This window comes from Tetranychus urticae, chromosome 2 (genome assembly GCF_039701765.1).
Source record: "Tetranychus urticae isolate SD_2017Ah chromosome 2, NJAU_TeUrti_SD_1.0, whole genome shotgun sequence".
Taxonomy (NCBI): Eukaryota; Metazoa; Arthropoda; class Arachnida; order Trombidiformes; family Tetranychidae; genus Tetranychus; species Tetranychus urticae.
Window position 1 is genome coordinate 5,776,382 of NC_142959.1, and position 17,734 is coordinate 5,794,115.

At 31.6% G+C, this 17,734-nt stretch overlaps 4 protein-coding genes and 1 long non-coding RNA gene across 5 annotated transcripts; 3 read left to right on the forward strand and 2 right to left on the reverse strand.

Moving 5' to 3' along the window:
* Positions 1–384: 384 nt before the first annotated feature.
* Positions 385–1,660, forward strand: Tim17b (Translocase of the inner mitochondrial membrane 17b). Its single transcript, XM_015934194.3, has 5 exons — positions 385–563; positions 649–748; positions 902–1,094; positions 1,218–1,331; positions 1,420–1,660. Exons 1-5 carry the CDS (start codon positions 538–540, stop codon positions 1,479–1,481), a joined length of 495 nt encoding a protein of 164 aa, XP_015789680.1. The 5' UTR covers positions 385–537; the 3' UTR covers positions 1,482–1,660.
* LOC107366563 (uncharacterized) lies at positions 1,319–3,277 on the reverse strand. The gene is made up of 5 exons (XM_015934193.3): positions 3,174–3,277; positions 2,886–3,100; positions 2,740–2,822; positions 2,540–2,666; positions 1,319–2,477 (listed from the first exon to the last, which is right to left on the reverse strand). The coding sequence occupies exons 1-5, from the start codon at positions 3,182–3,184 to the stop codon at positions 1,831–1,833; spliced, it is 1,083 nt and encodes a 360-aa protein (XP_015789679.1). The 5' UTR covers positions 3,185–3,277; the 3' UTR covers positions 1,319–1,830.
* A 426-nt stretch (positions 3,278–3,703) lies between these two features.
* Positions 3,704–17,089, reverse strand: LOC107366328 (stomatin-4-like). Its single transcript, XM_089267773.1, has 7 exons — positions 16,628–17,089; positions 15,619–15,858; positions 5,056–5,159; positions 4,602–4,757; positions 4,277–4,536; positions 4,115–4,193; positions 3,704–3,993 (listed from the first exon to the last, which is right to left on the reverse strand). The coding sequence occupies exons 1-7, from the start codon at positions 16,674–16,676 to the stop codon at positions 3,787–3,789; spliced, it is 1,095 nt and encodes a 364-aa protein (XP_089123899.1). The 5' UTR covers positions 16,677–17,089; the 3' UTR covers positions 3,704–3,786.
* Positions 5,889–7,451, forward strand: LOC112539307 (uncharacterized). Its single transcript, XR_016198836.1, has 3 exons — positions 5,889–6,185; positions 6,276–6,339; positions 6,440–7,451. It is a non-coding gene; the product is annotated as an uncharacterized LOC112539307 (long non-coding RNA).
* On the forward strand, positions 8,499–11,525 carry LOC149093747 (uncharacterized). The gene is made up of 2 exons (XM_089267777.1): positions 8,499–9,766; positions 10,313–11,525. The coding sequence occupies exon 2, from the start codon at positions 10,615–10,617 to the stop codon at positions 11,461–11,463; it is 849 nt and encodes a 282-aa protein (XP_089123903.1). The 5' UTR covers positions 8,499–9,766; positions 10,313–10,614; the 3' UTR covers positions 11,464–11,525.
* Positions 17,090–17,734: the final 645 nt, after the last annotated feature.

Genomic DNA, 17,734 nt, shown 5'->3' on the forward strand with positions numbered 1-17,734 from the left:
TAAATGTAAGTTAAGCATTCATTAATAGAATCAAGATAAAGAAAGTTTCATTTTTTATCGATTTAGGTTAATTTGAGCAAATCTCTTTAGCAAGGACAAATCAATATTCAGCTACTTTGGGTTCAATTCTTGTCAAAACCGCCTGTGACAGAAGTGACCTGCTGTACAGCATTTGAAATAAAATTGCTCGAAATAAAATTGTTTACGAAAATGAACTCTTTGTTATGTTTAGTTATAATGAAAGTAACTTTCACTTGTTTTTTAAGATTCAATTGTTATTTGTTATTCAATTTCATTTCAAATTTCCCACGCTAGTTACATTTACTGCCATCTAGGGGATTTATTGAATATACAACATACGGTTTTTAATTTTCATGCACGAGTTTTTTAACTTGCATCATCAAGGTTACTTGTACTTGTTAAATTAAACTAATTGTTAATTTTAATTAATTTGAATATTGTGACAATTTTTCATTCAATAGTTACAGTTACAATTAAATTATCCGCTTCTGTTAAATTTGACTCATTTTAGATATAATGGCTGAATATACCAGAGAGCCTTGGTAAGTGTCCCGGTTGTTTGTTTTCTATCTCAACTTTTATATTGACATCTGGCTAATCATGTTCATTTTAAACATCTTTATTCAGTCCATGGCGAATTGTTGACGATTGTGGAGGTGCTTTTGCTATGGGAACTATTGGAGGGAGTGTTTTTCAAGGAATCAAAGGTTTTAGAAATGCTCCGTCCGTAAGTATTAAATCTACAATGACAAGTGCTTCAACCATGCTTGTTTTCACCTTGAGAAATTTTTTTTTCTGTCTGATTATTATTGCGCTTTCATTTTTAATTTGTTACGAATCAAATTTTCTCATTGTTTACTTTTTTTCCTTTTAATTCTAGGGAATCTCACGTAGATTTTATGGAAGTTGGTCAGCAATCAGACAGAGAGCACCAATGATAGGAGGTAGTTTTGCCGTTTGGGGAGGCACTTTTTCCACAATAGATTGTGCATTAATTCAAATTAGGAAGAAAGAAGATCCATGGAATTCAATTATCAGTGGAGCAGCTACTGGAGGTATCCTCGCAGTGCGTAGTAAGTATCATAATTTGATAACTGTTAAAATTATAATGCCGCAGTTGATGCAGTTCTCTTCTGTTTACTTGGTAAATTTTCTAATACATTTTTTCTTATTTTTTATTTTATTTTGTTTTCTAGGTGGTACCATGACAATGTTAGGATCTGCTGTAATCGGAGGAACTTTATTAGCTTTAATCGAAGGTGTAGCCATATTAATGGGAAGATATTCAGCTTCTGCATTTGCCCCACAAGGTAATTTTTATTTTTATTTTATCAATAGTTGGATTTTTACTGTTTTCTAATCATTCATCTTATCATTTTGCTTTTTCTTGTTTTACAGTCATGAATCAACCATCACCAAATATGTCAGTTAATCCATTCGTACAACAGTCTCAGGCTTAAAGTCAACTTTTGTAAATATATTAAAATTATTAGTTCGTTAATTCCAATGAGATATCTCAATTAACTGGTCACTAGTTCCATCATTTTTTTGAATCGAATATGTAGTCAATTGGATCAACTGTCTCATACATATTTAAATATACATATGCGTAAATAAATTACTTAATTTGACTTTTGAATCTTTTTAGCAGACATAAACTATGCCGTACATAAATGCAGATTTTTTTACAAAAAGTAGATGATGATACTTTAAAAAAGATAGAGAAATTTTGCCAATGAGATGAATTATAATACAATTTTGTAAAAAGTTGAGGAAATGATATAAAATTATTGTTGGCCCACTTTTAATTCATTCAGAGAGCTTTTTGCGCACTTTGCAGATGACGTTTCTCATCTTATCAAAAACTCCTGTTGATGTTGGTAGGTTTTCAAAATAAATTAATTCACCCATTCCGACAGCGAATTTTTCTAATGGCGGCTTTTTACTGTCTATATTGGCAGGGAGTGGACTTCCAAGTCCGATTAACTTGACTGAGGGTGATTTACACAGTGAAGTGTTAGATGACTTTTCTTTAAAAGATTGCTGTTCACTTTCAGCAAAACTTTCCTGTTCACTATCTAATCCATTATCTTTTGCACTATCCTTTTCTATTGCTCTGGATTGTCTCGATGACGGTACATTAATATTTGTATTATTAAAAGATTCGTCGATTGAGGACTGGCTTAAATTTGTACTTTGGGATCCATCAGAAATCTTTTCTATGGTGGTTGTTAATTTTGATTTAGATTTTTGCTTCTTTTTTGAAGAGCCTGAAACAACACTAATGGCGATGACGTCATCATCACTATCACTAGCTTCTCCTTCTTCTCGTTCTTCTTCCTCTTCTTTATCCGAGTGTGTATTCTCTTTATCATTGGAGGGCTCAATAATTTGAATTTCATCATCTTCGTCTTCATCTTCTATCTGAGAAGTATTCTTCTTAGGCGTCTTTTCTTCTGTAAAAGAAAAACATATTGTTTAATTAATTTAGAATATCATTTTCTATTCAAGAACTTACCTGAATCATTTCTTAATGATAATTTAATTCGCTTGTATGGGACAGGCTTAGGTGGTGGGATAGTTTGCTTGACATAATTCAGCTGTTGCCAAACTTGCATAGGAGGCATTCCTAAAAATTCACAATGCTGGACAAGATAAAAATAGATTTGTATGAGAACAGGGTAAAACAATCAAATATACTATATTCTAGTTACTTACATCTTCTACTCCTTCAGGTAGGGGAGCATTGAAACCAGGAAATTCGACAAAGCATTCTGGGTTAAAGGCTGCTGCTTCTTCCACTGCAGTACGAGAAAGAAAGAGATGAGTTAAAATGGTTCCCAATTCCGACAAAATAAACAAACCTTTTGAAGTACTTGACCGAGCTTGACTGCTATCATCAAATAATTGTAATGATGAATTGCTGATGTCAGCCTGATGAAGCCACCCAGGAGGATAACCAAGAACCCTCATTTTATAAATCCAGATAGGTAATTTATCAGGATGAAGATCAATTGCAGCTCTTAATTCTTCACTTATGGACCCTGGTTTGGCGCTCCTTTCATCCTCAAAATACCGCCTGGTACAAAAAAAATTAACATCATTAGATCGACAATTATTAACAAATTGAATTATTTCACATTTAAACTTACTTTGGAGGCATCACAGAATTTCTATTGATTTATTTTATAACCAAAGTAATCGAAACAATAATCAAAATCCAATTTAATTTTAAAACTCCAACACGGATAGACAAGAAAATTGCTAAAATTTTATCCCGATTTGTTTACATTCAAGTCAGTAAAGTTTCTACTGCCATCTAGTGATATTCTCTAAAACTACTGCGCGCTAAATTTTTCCGATGTCAGATGATTGTGATTAGTTACTGATAATCAGCTTTCATGTTTCACCCCAAATGCTACTATTTCTTGGAATGATTGAGTGTTACGGAAAATCCATTTGGCTTTATTTGAAGCAGCTTATGTTCATAAGCCTTTATCATCTAAAAGTGAGTGAATATGCATTCTGTTTTGATTTTGTTTTACCTTAAGGCTATTGGATTTTCAATTTTTGAATTTATTTGTGAAACATTTTTCCTTTGCTTTAATAATAGGCTTTAATATATCAAACCTTTTAATGATCTTGTCGTTCAATAATAGAACAAATTGCACAAGGTGTGAAATTTAAGAGTTTCAATGTGTTTATTTTATTTCAATTTATTCAACGATTAACAAATTGGCAAAGCCATTTAGATTTTTATTTATATTATATTTCATTTGTAACAGAACCAACAGTAAATCCTCTGAATAACTCCATTGGAACTGGAAAAACTATTGTTGAATTTTTTTCAGCCGCTATTGAACTCAACGTTTGTAAGTATCTTAATTGTAGAGCCGCAGGTGATGCCATAATAACTTCAGCGGCTTCTTTTAATGCTCGGGAAGCCCGTTGTTCACCCTCAGCAGCAATCACCTAATCATATTAAAGTAATCAAATTCAATAAGAAACATGATTAGATAGATTATTACATGAAACCAGCAAGATAAGTAACTAAAGAAGAATATTTTCTTTAAGTTTCTTAAGCAAAACAAACCTTTGCTCTGGCTTCCCTAGTGGCCTCTGCTTCAGCAGCCATAGCTCTTTGTAATTGAAACGGCAATCGAGCATCTTTCCTGTAAAAGGGTTTATAAAATAATCTTATTACTAATTACATCAACAATTAAACTTTGAGTTTAACATCAAACTTGTTACTTACACTTCAACTCTTTCCACTTTAACGCCCCAAGAGTCTGTGGCTTCATCTAAACTTGATTGTATCATATGGCTTATTGATTCCCGTTCAGACAAAATTTCAGACAAATTTTTGGTCCCAAGAACATTTCTCAATGTAGTGGCTGCTAATAATCGAGTTGATCGAGCGTAATCTTCAACATTAGAGACTGAGGCAATAGCATTGCTTATACGAAAGTAGACGACTGCGTCAACAGCAACCGTAACTGAATCCTTTGACAAAATCTATATGATAATTTACAAAAAGATAAATAAATTAACAATAAACAAACTCGCAATCTAACACTTACTTCTTGGGGTGGAACATCAAATGAAACTGTACGTAAATCAACCTTTGAATAAGTATCGATACAAGGAATTATGAAAAATATTCCTGGTCCTCTAGCTCCACCAGAAACCAAACGACCCAATCTAAAAATGACAGCTCTTTCATATTCTTGAACAACCTGAAAATGAAAACAAAATTGATAATTAGATCAAGCTGTTTTTGGTTTGACACATGATAATCATGTATGCAGATATGGATCTCTAAAAATAACGCAAAATTCACATAGAGGAAAATAATGAAACTAAACTGATTCTTCTTGATTCTATGTAATATTATACAGTGTTGAGCAACAATAATAGCTCAAGTCTAATAATAGTGGAGATAGAAGGAGAAAGAGAAAGAATTTCTGCATTCTTTGATCAGTATCAACCAAAGGGTTTAAATTGGATAGCATAAAAGGAACATGTAAGACTCACCTTTATACAAAAAAATAATGAAAATGGTAATGATGTTATCAATAAGAAGACCGAGAACGCCGTTAAAAATTGTGTACAGAACGCTGGATTTTCAGTCACATTAACTGCAAGTAAAAAGATGTAAAAAATTTGTAAATGAAAATAATAAACAGATTCAATTTAATTCAGAATTATTGATTATAAAACCATATAAATAAATCGATTCAATCCAAATGAAAACAATAATATCCAGCTTGCTCCGCCTAGTTTCACAATTGGCGCGTAAAAATTGAAAGCCGTAATCAGGTGTTTAAATTAGTGTTGGCCGATCAAGCAATTCAAGTCTGATCGATTTTCTTGGTCATAGAAAAAAGATAAATCGATTTTGTCGATGTCATCGATTTTATCGATTTCATCGACTGTCCGATCGTAAGTTTATTAAATTGACAAAGTATAAGAAAAGACGAGTTTAAATGTAAATATCAGGCAATGAGTCAAGAAAAGATAGCAATTCAACATTTTTAGGCTTCAATCCGTTCCGTTGCTCAGTGATTATTAATCCAATTTTTGAAAATAAGCGTTCACACGGTACTGAAGGGGCTTGCATAGTTAGATATTTCAATGCTAGATTTTGTGATTTCAGAAAAGGTTAGATCTTCTGATCTTTAAATCGTCGAAATCAAAAAATTAAACAACTATTGCCTTTTGATTAATCAAAGGATTCTAAAGTAGCCATTCCTGGTTAAATCGATCTCTTCATTTTCTTGATCGATCTGAAACAGAGGAGCCGATTGTCGATTTAAATCGATTTACGATTGATCATAACCCAACACTAGTTTAAATTCATTGTTTCTTGATCTTGTGTTAATATAAAATAAAATTCACATTTTGACTTATCTTTCTGATGTTGAACTTTTCTGTACCACTTTATTTAAACTGAAATTTTACAACTTGTTTTAGTTGCTAACAAAACTATGTTTCAACTTATAACTATAATAAAAACAGACAAAAAAACAAGATGAAAAAATCGTTTGAAACCTTGCAGTTGAAGAGTTTCAAGTGGATCGAAATTTTTCATACACATTTTGCTTGAGTTGGATGGATCCTTTTACTGGTACAACACAAACAACTTTTAACAAAGTAGGTATTAAGTAAGTATTAACTCTAAGAAATAGTAATAGATCAGAATTTAAGCGTAAGTTCAAATTTTAGATTTCATTTTTGCCCTTGTTTTTGTTTAGGTTTGTTATTTAACTCTTGATGATTTGCTCACATCTTAACACCTAATCTCGTCAACCTAAACATGTAAGTCAATCAATTATACACCATACTAATACCTCATTTATGATATTAATACTATTTTCCTTTCTTCCTCCACTTTTTTTTCTTATATCCACAATCACAGCCATTCAAGATCCTGATCATGACATTGGAACAAAAAAGGTATAAGGATACAAGGGAACTCGCCCATCACCAGAAACTCAGCATTTCCTTTTCCTTCCCTGTCTTCTTCTCATCATCATTACATCATGAATCAACCATTTTTTCCATGAGTTAATACTTCACTGTTCAATGACAATCACACATAGAGGAACACGTATAAAAGCCCAACATAAAAAACGATGCTCATGAGATTTGACCATCAATCTTGACTGAATCATCTTCAGTCAAAGTAATTTTTTTGTCTTACTGTTTCATCATTATCACCATCAACATGAACCATCTTTTTTCTGATCATTTTTCATTCACAACTAGAAAGTAAAAAAGACAAAGATGAACATGATGAAAATGATTATCATCCAAGAACCGTTAATATCATGAATATCAGCATCATTACTTATTCATGTTTCAATTTAATGTCGTCATTTAGCTAATTACTAATTGAGCTAATTTTGCTTTTATTAATCCATTTTGATCCTTTCCATACAATCTCTCGGATAAAACCTTTTCCTCGTCAAATTAAGTGCAGTAACGAGAGGCAAATAAATCGGAGGAAAAAACAACAACAATTCACTTTCACTATCAAATTCATGATTAATCTTCATCATTTTCTTTTCCAATCGTTTCAAGCTAATCATGGAGCCAACTAAAAAGGAGAAAACTCTAAAGTAAAGTCTCTATTCAAGAAATCTTTCATCAGAATGAAGCTCAATCGAGCTCAAACAAAAAAAGAACACTTTTTTGCTGCTTCCACTTAAAACATTTCAAGAGCGTAATAAAAGGTTAAGGGACTGTTGAAATATTTTAACACCAATCATAATGATAATCTTTTAGATTTATTCAAATCTTTTCAATGTTAATAATTCCATGAAAGATTCCAAAGTTGAAGATACATTTAACGAAAACTAAAACCCAAATTGATTCAATAAATTGTTGCCTGAATGCAGTTTTTTTAATAATAAATCATTTGCTCTTAAGCTATTAATAGATAACACTTTTTTAAGGCTTTTGATAAGTTGATTCAACGCACAAAAAGTTGGATTGAAACAGATATATTGATAACTGAGTTACTTGAAGACTGAAATCTGAAGGCAAAAAAGAGATAAAAACAGTTAACAGAATAATTTTTTTTCCATCTTGAACCAATTCTTATAGAATAAGCATTCAACTTGAAACATTTTCACGTCTCTTTTTACCTCTTAAAAGTTGATTTTTTTCATCTTAACTGAACATCTAAACTCACTTTTTTTGCTCATCTTGAAATAATATATTATATATCAAAATGTCCGAAGAGAAGATGAAGAGGAAGAAGAGGCAAAAAATATGAAATATGAAATGAATGTTATTTTTTTGTCTGACTTGGTGTTATTGATGAATAAGAGGAAAAAGGTTGAGTCAAGATGAAAAATACTCTCAGGGAATGTAATATTATCAACTGTTTACTCTGAGTTGATGAAAAGCCTGTAAATAATGAATATTTTGTCGAGAAATTTAATAGATAAGATTGATTCATTGGCTCATCTTGTTGGGCTGCTTTTCAATTAAAAGATTGCTCTAGAAGCAATTTAAATTGGTCACCATTAAACCAGGTTATAATTCACATTGACATCAACATGGTGAGTTAACATTGTTATTAATGTATTACTTGGAAGACAGAGAAGTGAAGATTATCATCAATTTAATGATTCAGAGAAGTCGATGTTGAGGCAAGAAAAAATTATTACTCTCAATGATGGAAAGAAAAAAGAAACGGAAATTCTGGGTTCAACCTAAGATTGTTGGATGGTTATTAGAAACGGAAAATGAGATTATCAATATTATTGATATCACAATAAGTTCACAACAGGGTCATGGTATAAAAACAAAGGTAATAATGTAATAATAAAATAAAATAAAGATAAAATGAAGCTTCAATTGTTGGAAAATTTTTATTTCATTTCTGGTTTTACCCATTTTTCAATTGAGCGCCATTACCATTTAGCTTTTTTTTGTTTCATCTTACCAAAAGATAAAGCTTTTGTTTCTTTGAATCATAACGTTTTTATCGACTGTTTTTTGATCTTATTTAATTTAATTGGTTAAAAGATTGTAATTTTTGTCTTCTTTTTATAAATTATATTTTGTGTTAAATTGTGCTATCGTATTATGATTAAAGCTGTGCTTTAAATTGAATTGGTTTAAAATGGTGATGGTAAAAGGTTATTATTTTAATGGATCTCTTACATGACAATGGTCCAGTTCAAGATCAACATTTAGTGTTTGACTCTTGTATTATAACAACTTTATTTTTATCCTGTTGGTCAATGGAAGGAGGTTTTTTCTTCATTCTGGTCATATTAGGAAGTCGAAGGGAAAATGGGAAACCCTGTATTGGACGATAATCAAAGGCTTGTGGAGAAGAAGCTGCTTCAAGTATATTAATACCATTAACATCTTGAGATTGACTTGAAAGATTCAATTTAGGAAGCCAAGAGACTCCTCTAGGCTGTTGTCTTTTTTGACGTTTGTCATTGTTAGATAATAATGATCAACGCAAGGATTTATACTTTACTTTTTAAGCTGATACTAATTTCAGTGGTACACAATGGTATTGATCAATTTGGAGCTATTATTGTATTTATTTGGCCAAATCAGAGGAAAAGTTCAACAATGTTTTCTCCTATTTGTTTTAAATGAAGAAGCTAAAAATTCCATGTTTCCATATTAATTGGATCAATTTGCTGATAAAAAGAGAAGGCAAAAAGTCAAACCCAAATGTTTAACTTTGATTGTTAGACTAGTTTTCCCTGGTTATGATTGCTCTGGTTATTCTGCTTTGGGAAAAGTTTCATCTCATTTTCATCAATCTTCAATGTTAACTGTGTGTTCATGTTAATCAAATGAACACAGATAATCTCTGAAACTAAAGTCTTTATTGTACAGCTCATTTTCACCCTGTTAACCAGTTAATCAATCCCTAACCATCATTAATCTTGAGGTTATACTGGACCCAATGGTTGATACAATTCTTGTGCAACGTTTGGTGCAATACTTGTTAAAATATTTGTTACAATCAGCAATTATGATAACTTTGGAGTAACAACATTGAAACACGCAAAAAGATCCCAACTCTTGAATCTAAATGGTATTAATAACAATAATAATAGAACCAATCAATTCCTTTGGTCTCTCAATCAACTGACAAGAGTGAACCAAGACAGCAAACAAGTAAATATAAATCATCCAAGAGATGAACCAAAATTGGATTAATTGTAATTAATAATCAAACCATTTGTATCAAACCAAACAAGAGGTAACTAAATCAACTTGAACTCACTTTATTTGATTGACAAAAACCTTGCCTTGATTGCCTTGAACAGCAACTAAAACGTTTCATAACATTAAATTTGTTGAATCAAAAAAATACACAAGTAATTTTATGTAGAGTAATTGATGAACACTAGTTAGAGATCATGCGCTACTGAATCAATTAAGAATTTGCAAGTTAATTTGATAGATTGTTCAAATTGACCGATATTTATAATGAGCAAAAAGAGGTAAACGAATAAGAAATTTAAAATTTAAAATTTTAGATTAAACTAAGGGGGTTGACATTGAATTACAAACTGTAAATGAAGAGCGGCTAAATGGTGTATCGACCCCTTAGAAATGAATAATCTTTTCAATCCTGAATGTTCTTTTCTTTTTTTCAACGTTTTTTATTTTCACTCCAATTTTGCTTCATTTTTGCAATTAACGCTCTCATTAGAGCCGTTTATTAAACTTTCAACTTTAACATTAAGAGACATCTTTTCGCTAATCTTTGACTAAAAGCTATTTCCTTTTCTTTTTTCCGCAGAAACCATTTTCCACAGTTCTATCTACAAATCTCTGATTTGCAGTCAACATTTCTTTTTGGTCTTCTCCATCGCCGCAATACCATACTTCCTTTGTTTTGGATAATTTCATATATCTTTACCCTGATTGGAAATTCTGGTGTTATTTATATTAATAACATATATTTAAAACCATTGGAAACAATTACTCTCAACAACGCTTCAGATTTTCAAGGCTTTGAAAAAGCTATCAATAAATCACAAATAACTGACTCTAATTCAACTTTGTATTATTTATCATTCCTTTGTATTACCTCAACTAGCTATGGCTAATCTGTCTAATCTTATTCTTATTAAAAATACTGATGATTCTGATTTGTTTGATAGCGGATTCCGCTTAAGGAATCGGAATAATTATCAAGGAAGCAATAATCAGAGTTATCAAAGAAATTCAAACCAAGATCAGCATTGTGGTCAATTAGATAGCAATCATCTAGCTAGATCTGAAACCCAAGGTCTCGGATATGATGATAAACCATCAAATGGTGATAGCCCGTTCCCTGATGTGACCTACAAGTTAAGATTTGAAGATGTTGACATTGATCCTATCACTGTAATGTTTGATTCTGGCATTGAAACAACTTTAATGACAGAAGATCTCGCTGATGAATTAGGTCTTTTGATTTGCCGTTATCCTTTAGCATTGGTTGGACTTGGTGGAGAAGCTAAACCAACAAACGCAATTGGGTTTACCAAGATGTTCATCAGAGTAAAGCCACACCATAAAGAAATATGTTTACTAATTTACGTCTACGATAATTTACCGCACAGGCTAATTCTTGGAAAGAACTTCCTTTTTCGGGCTGAAATAAACCTTCAATTCAATGAAGACAAATCTTGTCATATTCTGAGATATGGCCAGCCATTGATCGCAACAGCTAGAGTCCCTGGTATTGCACTTTGGGAAAATTTGTTTGAAGAATATTTTGATAATTTTTTCGGTCCAAATAAAGGCAAAGAGAAGATGAAAGAGATTTGGTTGAATCAAAGGATTAAAGACAAAGATGAAAGGAAGCCAAAGCCCTCTACTTTTGAAGATGTTTCAAGCGACTCGGACTGGGAAACGAATGACTGGGATTCGAAACAGAACGCTGTCTCAATTGATTGGGACTGAGATTCTACTTGAAACAATTTGAAATAATTATTCTGCAAATAAAATGATTTTTTAACGATAAACAATGTGTGATCTCTTATTCTGTGTCGTTAGTGCAATATACGCTCTTTGTGAAATGCATTTTCCCAAACTTTAAAGCTTCGGTTTCAATCCACGGTCTCGGTACATAACATATCCGGAATAAAAATGATAATGAATTTCAATCACAGATATGTTGACAATCGTTTATCTTAGACATTCAATTTTTTTCGTAGCTCAAAGTACTAACAATAGCCAATGAATTAACCCATTCTACCCTTCACAATCAGTGTTAATCACTTTAATTCCGACATTTTATTTTAATTTCGAAGCATTAATTCACTAAACAATTCTGAGCTTAGCTTTCAACCTACCAACCAAATCTTTTTTGCATATTGACCATTGAGTTCCTGCAAACATTTTGCCAATAAATCTCTCATCAAATTCTCTAGAATGGCTTAATTATGCACAATTAACTGAATTTTTGGTCATTTTTGACTAGCGCCCTCTAGTGTTGGTCAAAATGGTCCATTAATTTTTCTCATAGTCGGCACAAATTTTAGAAACTTGCCTCTATTTAAACTACAATATTTTAAATTCTAGTAAGAATATCGCTTTGATTTTTTGAATTTAACTTCTTTATACTTTCAAAAACACACATGAAAAATTTGATAACATTCCGAAAAGTGGATCTCTAGTTATGGTGACTGTAAAGTTGTTATCATTTTTATTCCGGATATGTTAATCGGTATTCTTATCATCTATGTTTTGCCACAAACCCAACTCTAACACACTAACAAGTAAGTTAAGGTTAACTTATTTTATTCAAGTTGGGATTTTCGGAACACAAGTAAATCAAAATACAATGAACACAAGTAGCAAGTGATTTATCTCAAGCTGAGTAAATTAAATGATGAACGCTAGTTTGAGAGCATATGCTCCTCAAACAATATCTAATGACAATTTAGAAAGAGAGAAAAACATAATCTGATAAAAAGTTCAACCAATATTTATACTCTTTAATTTATATTGAGCAAAAAGGAGAAGATTCAAGAATAAAAACTGTTTGATTATTAATAAGGGGTTGACATTGAATTGCAAATTGTAAAAGAGGCTAAATGGAGTGTCGATCCCTTAATGAACAACAATCTTTTAAATGTTGAAATTTTTTCTTTTTCTTCAAAAATTTTACATTTTCCCTCCAATTTTGCTTCATTTTTGCAATAAACCATTAGAGCCATTTATTAAACTTTCAACTTTAACATTGAGAAAAATCGTTTCTCTACTCTATGATAGTGTTGGTCGATTGTGCGAATTACAGATTATCGATTGACGAGAATTTTTTTCAAATCGATTCAAAGCCGATGATCATCAATAATCTATGTTCAGTGAAAAAGTTCCAGGCATAGTTTAAAGCAATGAAAAAGAGCCAAAAAACGAACGAAAATCACACCAAACGAAATTGAATAGCATGGTAAAAGGGGATTCAGGAAAATTAATAACATCGATGTTTGTATCTTATTAATCGATGATCATTACAATCAGAAAATATCGATAATTAAGGATTTTATCCATGATACTACTCTATGATATAAGCTATTTCCTTTTCCCTTTTCAGCAGAAGTCAGTTTTCTAGTTTTTCTCTCCATGCTACTTCGTCTCTTGCCTTTTCCATCTCCGTATTATCCATACTTCCTTTTGTTCTGTACAATTTCCTTTATCTTTACCCCTGATTTATCTGATAACTGATATTAAAAACAATTTGAAATAATTACTCTAAACAAACGGAATTTTCAATTCTTAATCCTTGAGTAAGCTATCCAACATATCACAAGTAGACTGATTCAACTTTAAACTATTTATCATTCCCGATACCTCAACTAGCTAGGGCCAATATGTCTCATAATATTACTTCCACTTTTACTGAGGATTCTTATTGGTTTGGCAACAAGCAGAGTTATCAAAGAAATTCATACCGAGGTCAGAACCAAGTTCAAAGAAACAGTTATAATCAGAATAGATCTAAAGCCAAAAGCTTTGTCTCTGATAATAAATCACCTAATGATGATAGTCCATTGCCTGCTGTGACCTACAAGTTAAAATTTGAAGATCTTGACATTGATCCTATCAATGTAATCCTTGATTCTGGTGCTGATACAAATTTAATAGCGACAGATCTCGCTAAAGAATTAGGTCTCATGGTCTTTCCTTATCCTGAAAAATTCCTTGGACTTGGTGGAGAAGCTGAATCAACAAATGCAAATGGTTTTACCAAGATGTTTATCAAATTACTGCCCAACAATAACTGCATGTCTTTGAAAATTTACGTGTTCGATAATTTACCGCACAGGTTAATGCTTGGAACAAATTTCCTGTATCAAGCTGAAATAAATTTTCAGTTCAATAAAGACAAATCTTGTCGGGTTCTACGACATGGCAAACCATTGAATGCATCAGCTATAGTCCCTGGTATTCGAGTTTGGGGTGTTTGGTTCGATGTATATTTTGATGAAAATTTTGGTGCAAATACATTTTGGAGTGTATATAAGGAGAAGATGAAAGAGATATTTCTGAATCAAAGGAACAAAGACAAAGATGAAGATGCTTCTGGAGATACTTCAAACGAATCTGCTGTCTGGAACCGAATCGTGGAGCAACACCTAACTGGTCTCGACTACTAATCTTATTCCTCGAACTATGAGTATAATAAGCTTTCACCTTTTCCCTTTCAACTTCAGTTTTTCCAGTTTTCTCCAAGTTACTATTATAACTTACAGTTATTACTATTTCCATCTCTAGTCTTTTCCATCTCCGCAACACTCACACTCCCTTTGTTTTGTTCAATTTGATACATATTCACCCCTGATTTGAAATTCTATTGTGATAACCTCTATTTAAACAATTTTTAATAATTATTCTCAAAATAAAGTGATTTCTATCTTTTTATAACGATAAACAAAGTTTGTCCTCTTATTCTGTGTTCCTCTTGAAATAGATTATCCCAAAGCTTAAAGCTTTGGCTTACATCCTGGATCTCGGCATACATTCGATATTCTAATCGCTTGTGGCTCTTTCACGAACCCACTCTACAAACTGATGTCGATTCCTCTATACTTTATTTTTGGTAAAACACTTTATACTCTCATCATTTCTTTCATTTCATTAACAACTGTTCAAACCTCAAACTCTTCCTCCGAGGAAGCTCCTTAAACAACATTTAATCACAATTAAGAAAAAGAGAAAAAATCTGATAAATTTTTCATCTGGACCAATATTTATATTGAGCAAAAAGGAAAAGGTGAAGTAATAAGAAATGTTAAAACAATAAAGGGTTAACATTGAATTACAAACTGTAAATGAAGAGAGGCTAAATGGAGTGTCGACCCTTCAGAAATGAATAACAATCTTTCAAATCTTGAATATTTTTTCATTTGCTTTTGTTAAAGATGATCATCTTTAACAAAACGATCACTTTGGTCTCGAGACCAAAGTGATCGATTAGACAAGTCGTCGGATTCAAAATACATTTAACAACATTGTTTTGCAAAGTTCAATAATACTTTCAACGAATTGTCCATTTTATTTAATTTTTCAAGTCAATCAAAAGTCTCGCCATCGACAATTTAATCTCAAATTCATCAATGAAACCAATTCAATTTTTGGTAGGCAAGTTTTTCACCTTCACTTGCCTTTGTGTGTTTCACCTTTAATCAAGTAATCAATTTAGTTTTACTTACACTTTACAATATAATATAAAGGGAAAAGTATACTGAAAACAGTTTTTGATGGGCAAAATAAAAATCAATAAAAGTCAATAAGGTTTCTAATTCAATGACAAACTTCTTCCATTATTTTATTAGAATTGATTTAACCAGTAAAAAAATTAAAGATGAATTAAGAGACGATTAAAATTGAAAACAGATTAATCAATCAAAATGTCTTCCCTTTGTTAATCTAATAAAAATGGGACAATTGACTGAGTTGAGTTGAATAATGACGCTATTATGCATGCAAGTCATTTGTGAGTGTTTTCATGAGCAATTCATCATAATTGAAACTAATATTCAATTTGGCATTTTCATTTACAGCTCAATTGATTAAGGATATTAGAGTAGGCAGAAATTTAACTCTAATTACCTATTATACTTGGTTTCCGATCAAGACGAGGAGCTTGGCGAGTAAAAAAACGATGCTGGGATTGGTGTTTTTGTTTTGAATGGTGTTGCTGGTGAACTTGATTATGACAAGAATCTGAATTTTTAGGAATCCCATTGAGACTTGATGGTCTTCTTGGTCCTAAATCGTAGTGGTCAATGCTAACAGAGCCCATCTCTGAAGGTGTAACAGGAGGTGGAGGAGGAAGTATACAAAATGATTCTGATCAATGAACAAAGAGATAAATAAAAAGAAAAAGATTTTACAAGGAAAGTGCCTTTGCTGGTACGATCATTTTCAATTTTTTTAGGGCTTATATTGTAGAGGGCAAAAAATAATTAGACACGTATTTTTGCTTTTGTTTCGCTAGTGCGCGGTTATTGATATTTAAGCACTTTTTATTAAAGATAAAGCATTTAGTAATGCACTGCAGCCACTGAAAAATACATAAAACAGATGAAAAGCAGAAAATGAAAATCTCATAATGAAAATTGTAAATCATTTTTCAGTAACTCCAATAGATTACAATGCAATATCCTCGCTTAAAAGTGCTTAAATATCAATAACCGCGCACTAGCGAAACGAAAGCAAAAATACGTGTCTAATTATTTTTTGCCCTTTACAATATAAGCCCTGAAAAAATTGAAAATGATCGTACCAGCAAAGGCACTTCCCTTGTTAGAAAAAAAGTAAAGACAAAATTCAAATAATAAGCTACAAGAACTTCATTTTTAGTGAAAACTCAGCACTAATTATTATCTTACTCGTCTGGCTTTTAATCAATCGGACAAAACCATGAGATACATGAGATATGAAAATCTTGAAAGTCTCTGCAAAGCTTAAGCTTAGGCTTGAATGAAGCTTAAAGAAAAATTTGAGCTCGCACTTGAAAAATGTTGATCTTTTTCACTTTTAATGAAGTTGTAGTATCACCTAATTGAATAGGATTAAACATCAGCATTAGCATCAGTTTAATAAACAAATTACTCACCGAAATTATCCTCTGAAGAGTCTCCATGATAAACTCTGGCTGAAGACATACTGACATAGAGAAGCGATTCCTTAACAATAAACCAACCAACTGATTGTTTTTGAAGCTAATTCCCAGTGATTAAATGGCAACTTATCTGAGTTATTTCTTAGGTGAAAACTCAAGACAAATACAAGTTGTTTGCACTGCATGGGAACTTTGAATCTCTAAAAGTTACCGTAAATGTTTGGTAATGTTGGTAAATGTTTCAATGTTGACTGTTGAAGTTGATAGGCACGCAATAGTTTAATTTGTTGTTTCACTTAGCTAAATAAAATGCTAATAACCATCATTGTGATTTTTGGACGATTTTGTGCTGATAATTGTTTCAATTATTATTCCATGTTGTCTTGATTCACTTTTAAATGGATAATAATAAGACAGTTGGATTGAAGCTTTTCTTGGTGAGTTATTGAGTCTTTTACTCAGACTCAGTCTATCTTGTATCGCAATAAGATTCAATCTTGAGATCGATATTTTCAAGATACTTTTCTTCATCAGTTTTTTTCTCATTTTTACAGCATTTCATTCATTTTTACCGAATCTTGGTTCTCTTTTATAATCTTGTTCATCTTCAATCATCATCCTGATCAACCTCATGTTTCAATTTTTCATCAAAACCAGGGAGAAAAAGTGAATTAAAAACAATTTGAATGTAAATAGGAAAAGGACAAAATGTAATCCAATGTTTACTCTCATCTGATATTTGCTTTATTACATTGCCAGTTTGTTTTTTACATCTTTACAGTAATGTTTCCTTCATTTAAAATTATTTCTCCAACAATTTGTTGATTCTTCCATTAAATGTTATTAAATTAACAGAGATGATCAAATGTTACAGTTGTAAACATAACCAATAGAAAGCAAAGTAAATGTTATTACACAAAAATTACGTAAAAGTGGCGTGTTTCATCTTATTTCACGGAAAGGGTTCATTTGGCTGAGCTTTCACTTTCAATATTAATAGCGATTGATTAAGTTGACTTTCAATAAATGATAATGGACTGATGATTAGTTTACTCTCGATATAATTGTATTGTGATTAATCTAACAAGTTGCATCGAGAGG

Coding starts and splice junctions, on each gene's coding strand:
- LOC149093747 (XM_089267777.1), top strand. CDS start 10,615: ATGGCTAATCTGTCTAATCTTATTCTTATTAAAAATACTGATGATTCT.
- LOC107366563 (XM_015934193.3), bottom strand. Junction 2,667..2,739: donor TACCTGAAGGAGTAGAAGAT/GTAAGTAACTAG, acceptor TATCTTGTCCAG/CATTGTGAATTTTTAGGAAT. Junction 2,478..2,539: donor ATCATTAAGAAATGATTCAG/GTAAGTTCTTGA, acceptor TTTCTTTTACAG/AAGAAAAGACGCCTAAGAAG.
- LOC107366328 (XM_089267773.1), bottom strand. CDS start 16,676: ATGTCTTCAGCCAGAGTTTATCATGGAGACTCTTCAGAGGATAATTTC. Junction 15,859..16,627: donor CTCTTCAGAGGATAATTTCG/GTGAGTAATTTG, acceptor TTCATTGATCAG/AATCATTTTGTATACTTCCT. Junction 4,758..5,055: donor CATTATTTTTTTGTATAAAG/GTGAGTCTTACA, acceptor TTTCATTTTCAG/GTTGTTCAAGAATATGAAAG.
- Tim17b (XM_015934194.3), top strand. CDS start 538: ATGGCTGAATATACCAGAGAGCCTTG. Junction 564..648: donor GAATATACCAGAGAGCCTTG/GTAAGTGTCCCG, acceptor ATCTTTATTCAG/TCCATGGCGAATTGTTGACG. Junction 1,095..1,217: donor AGGTATCCTCGCAGTGCGTA/GTAAGTATCATA, acceptor TTTGTTTTCTAG/GTGGTACCATGACAATGTTA.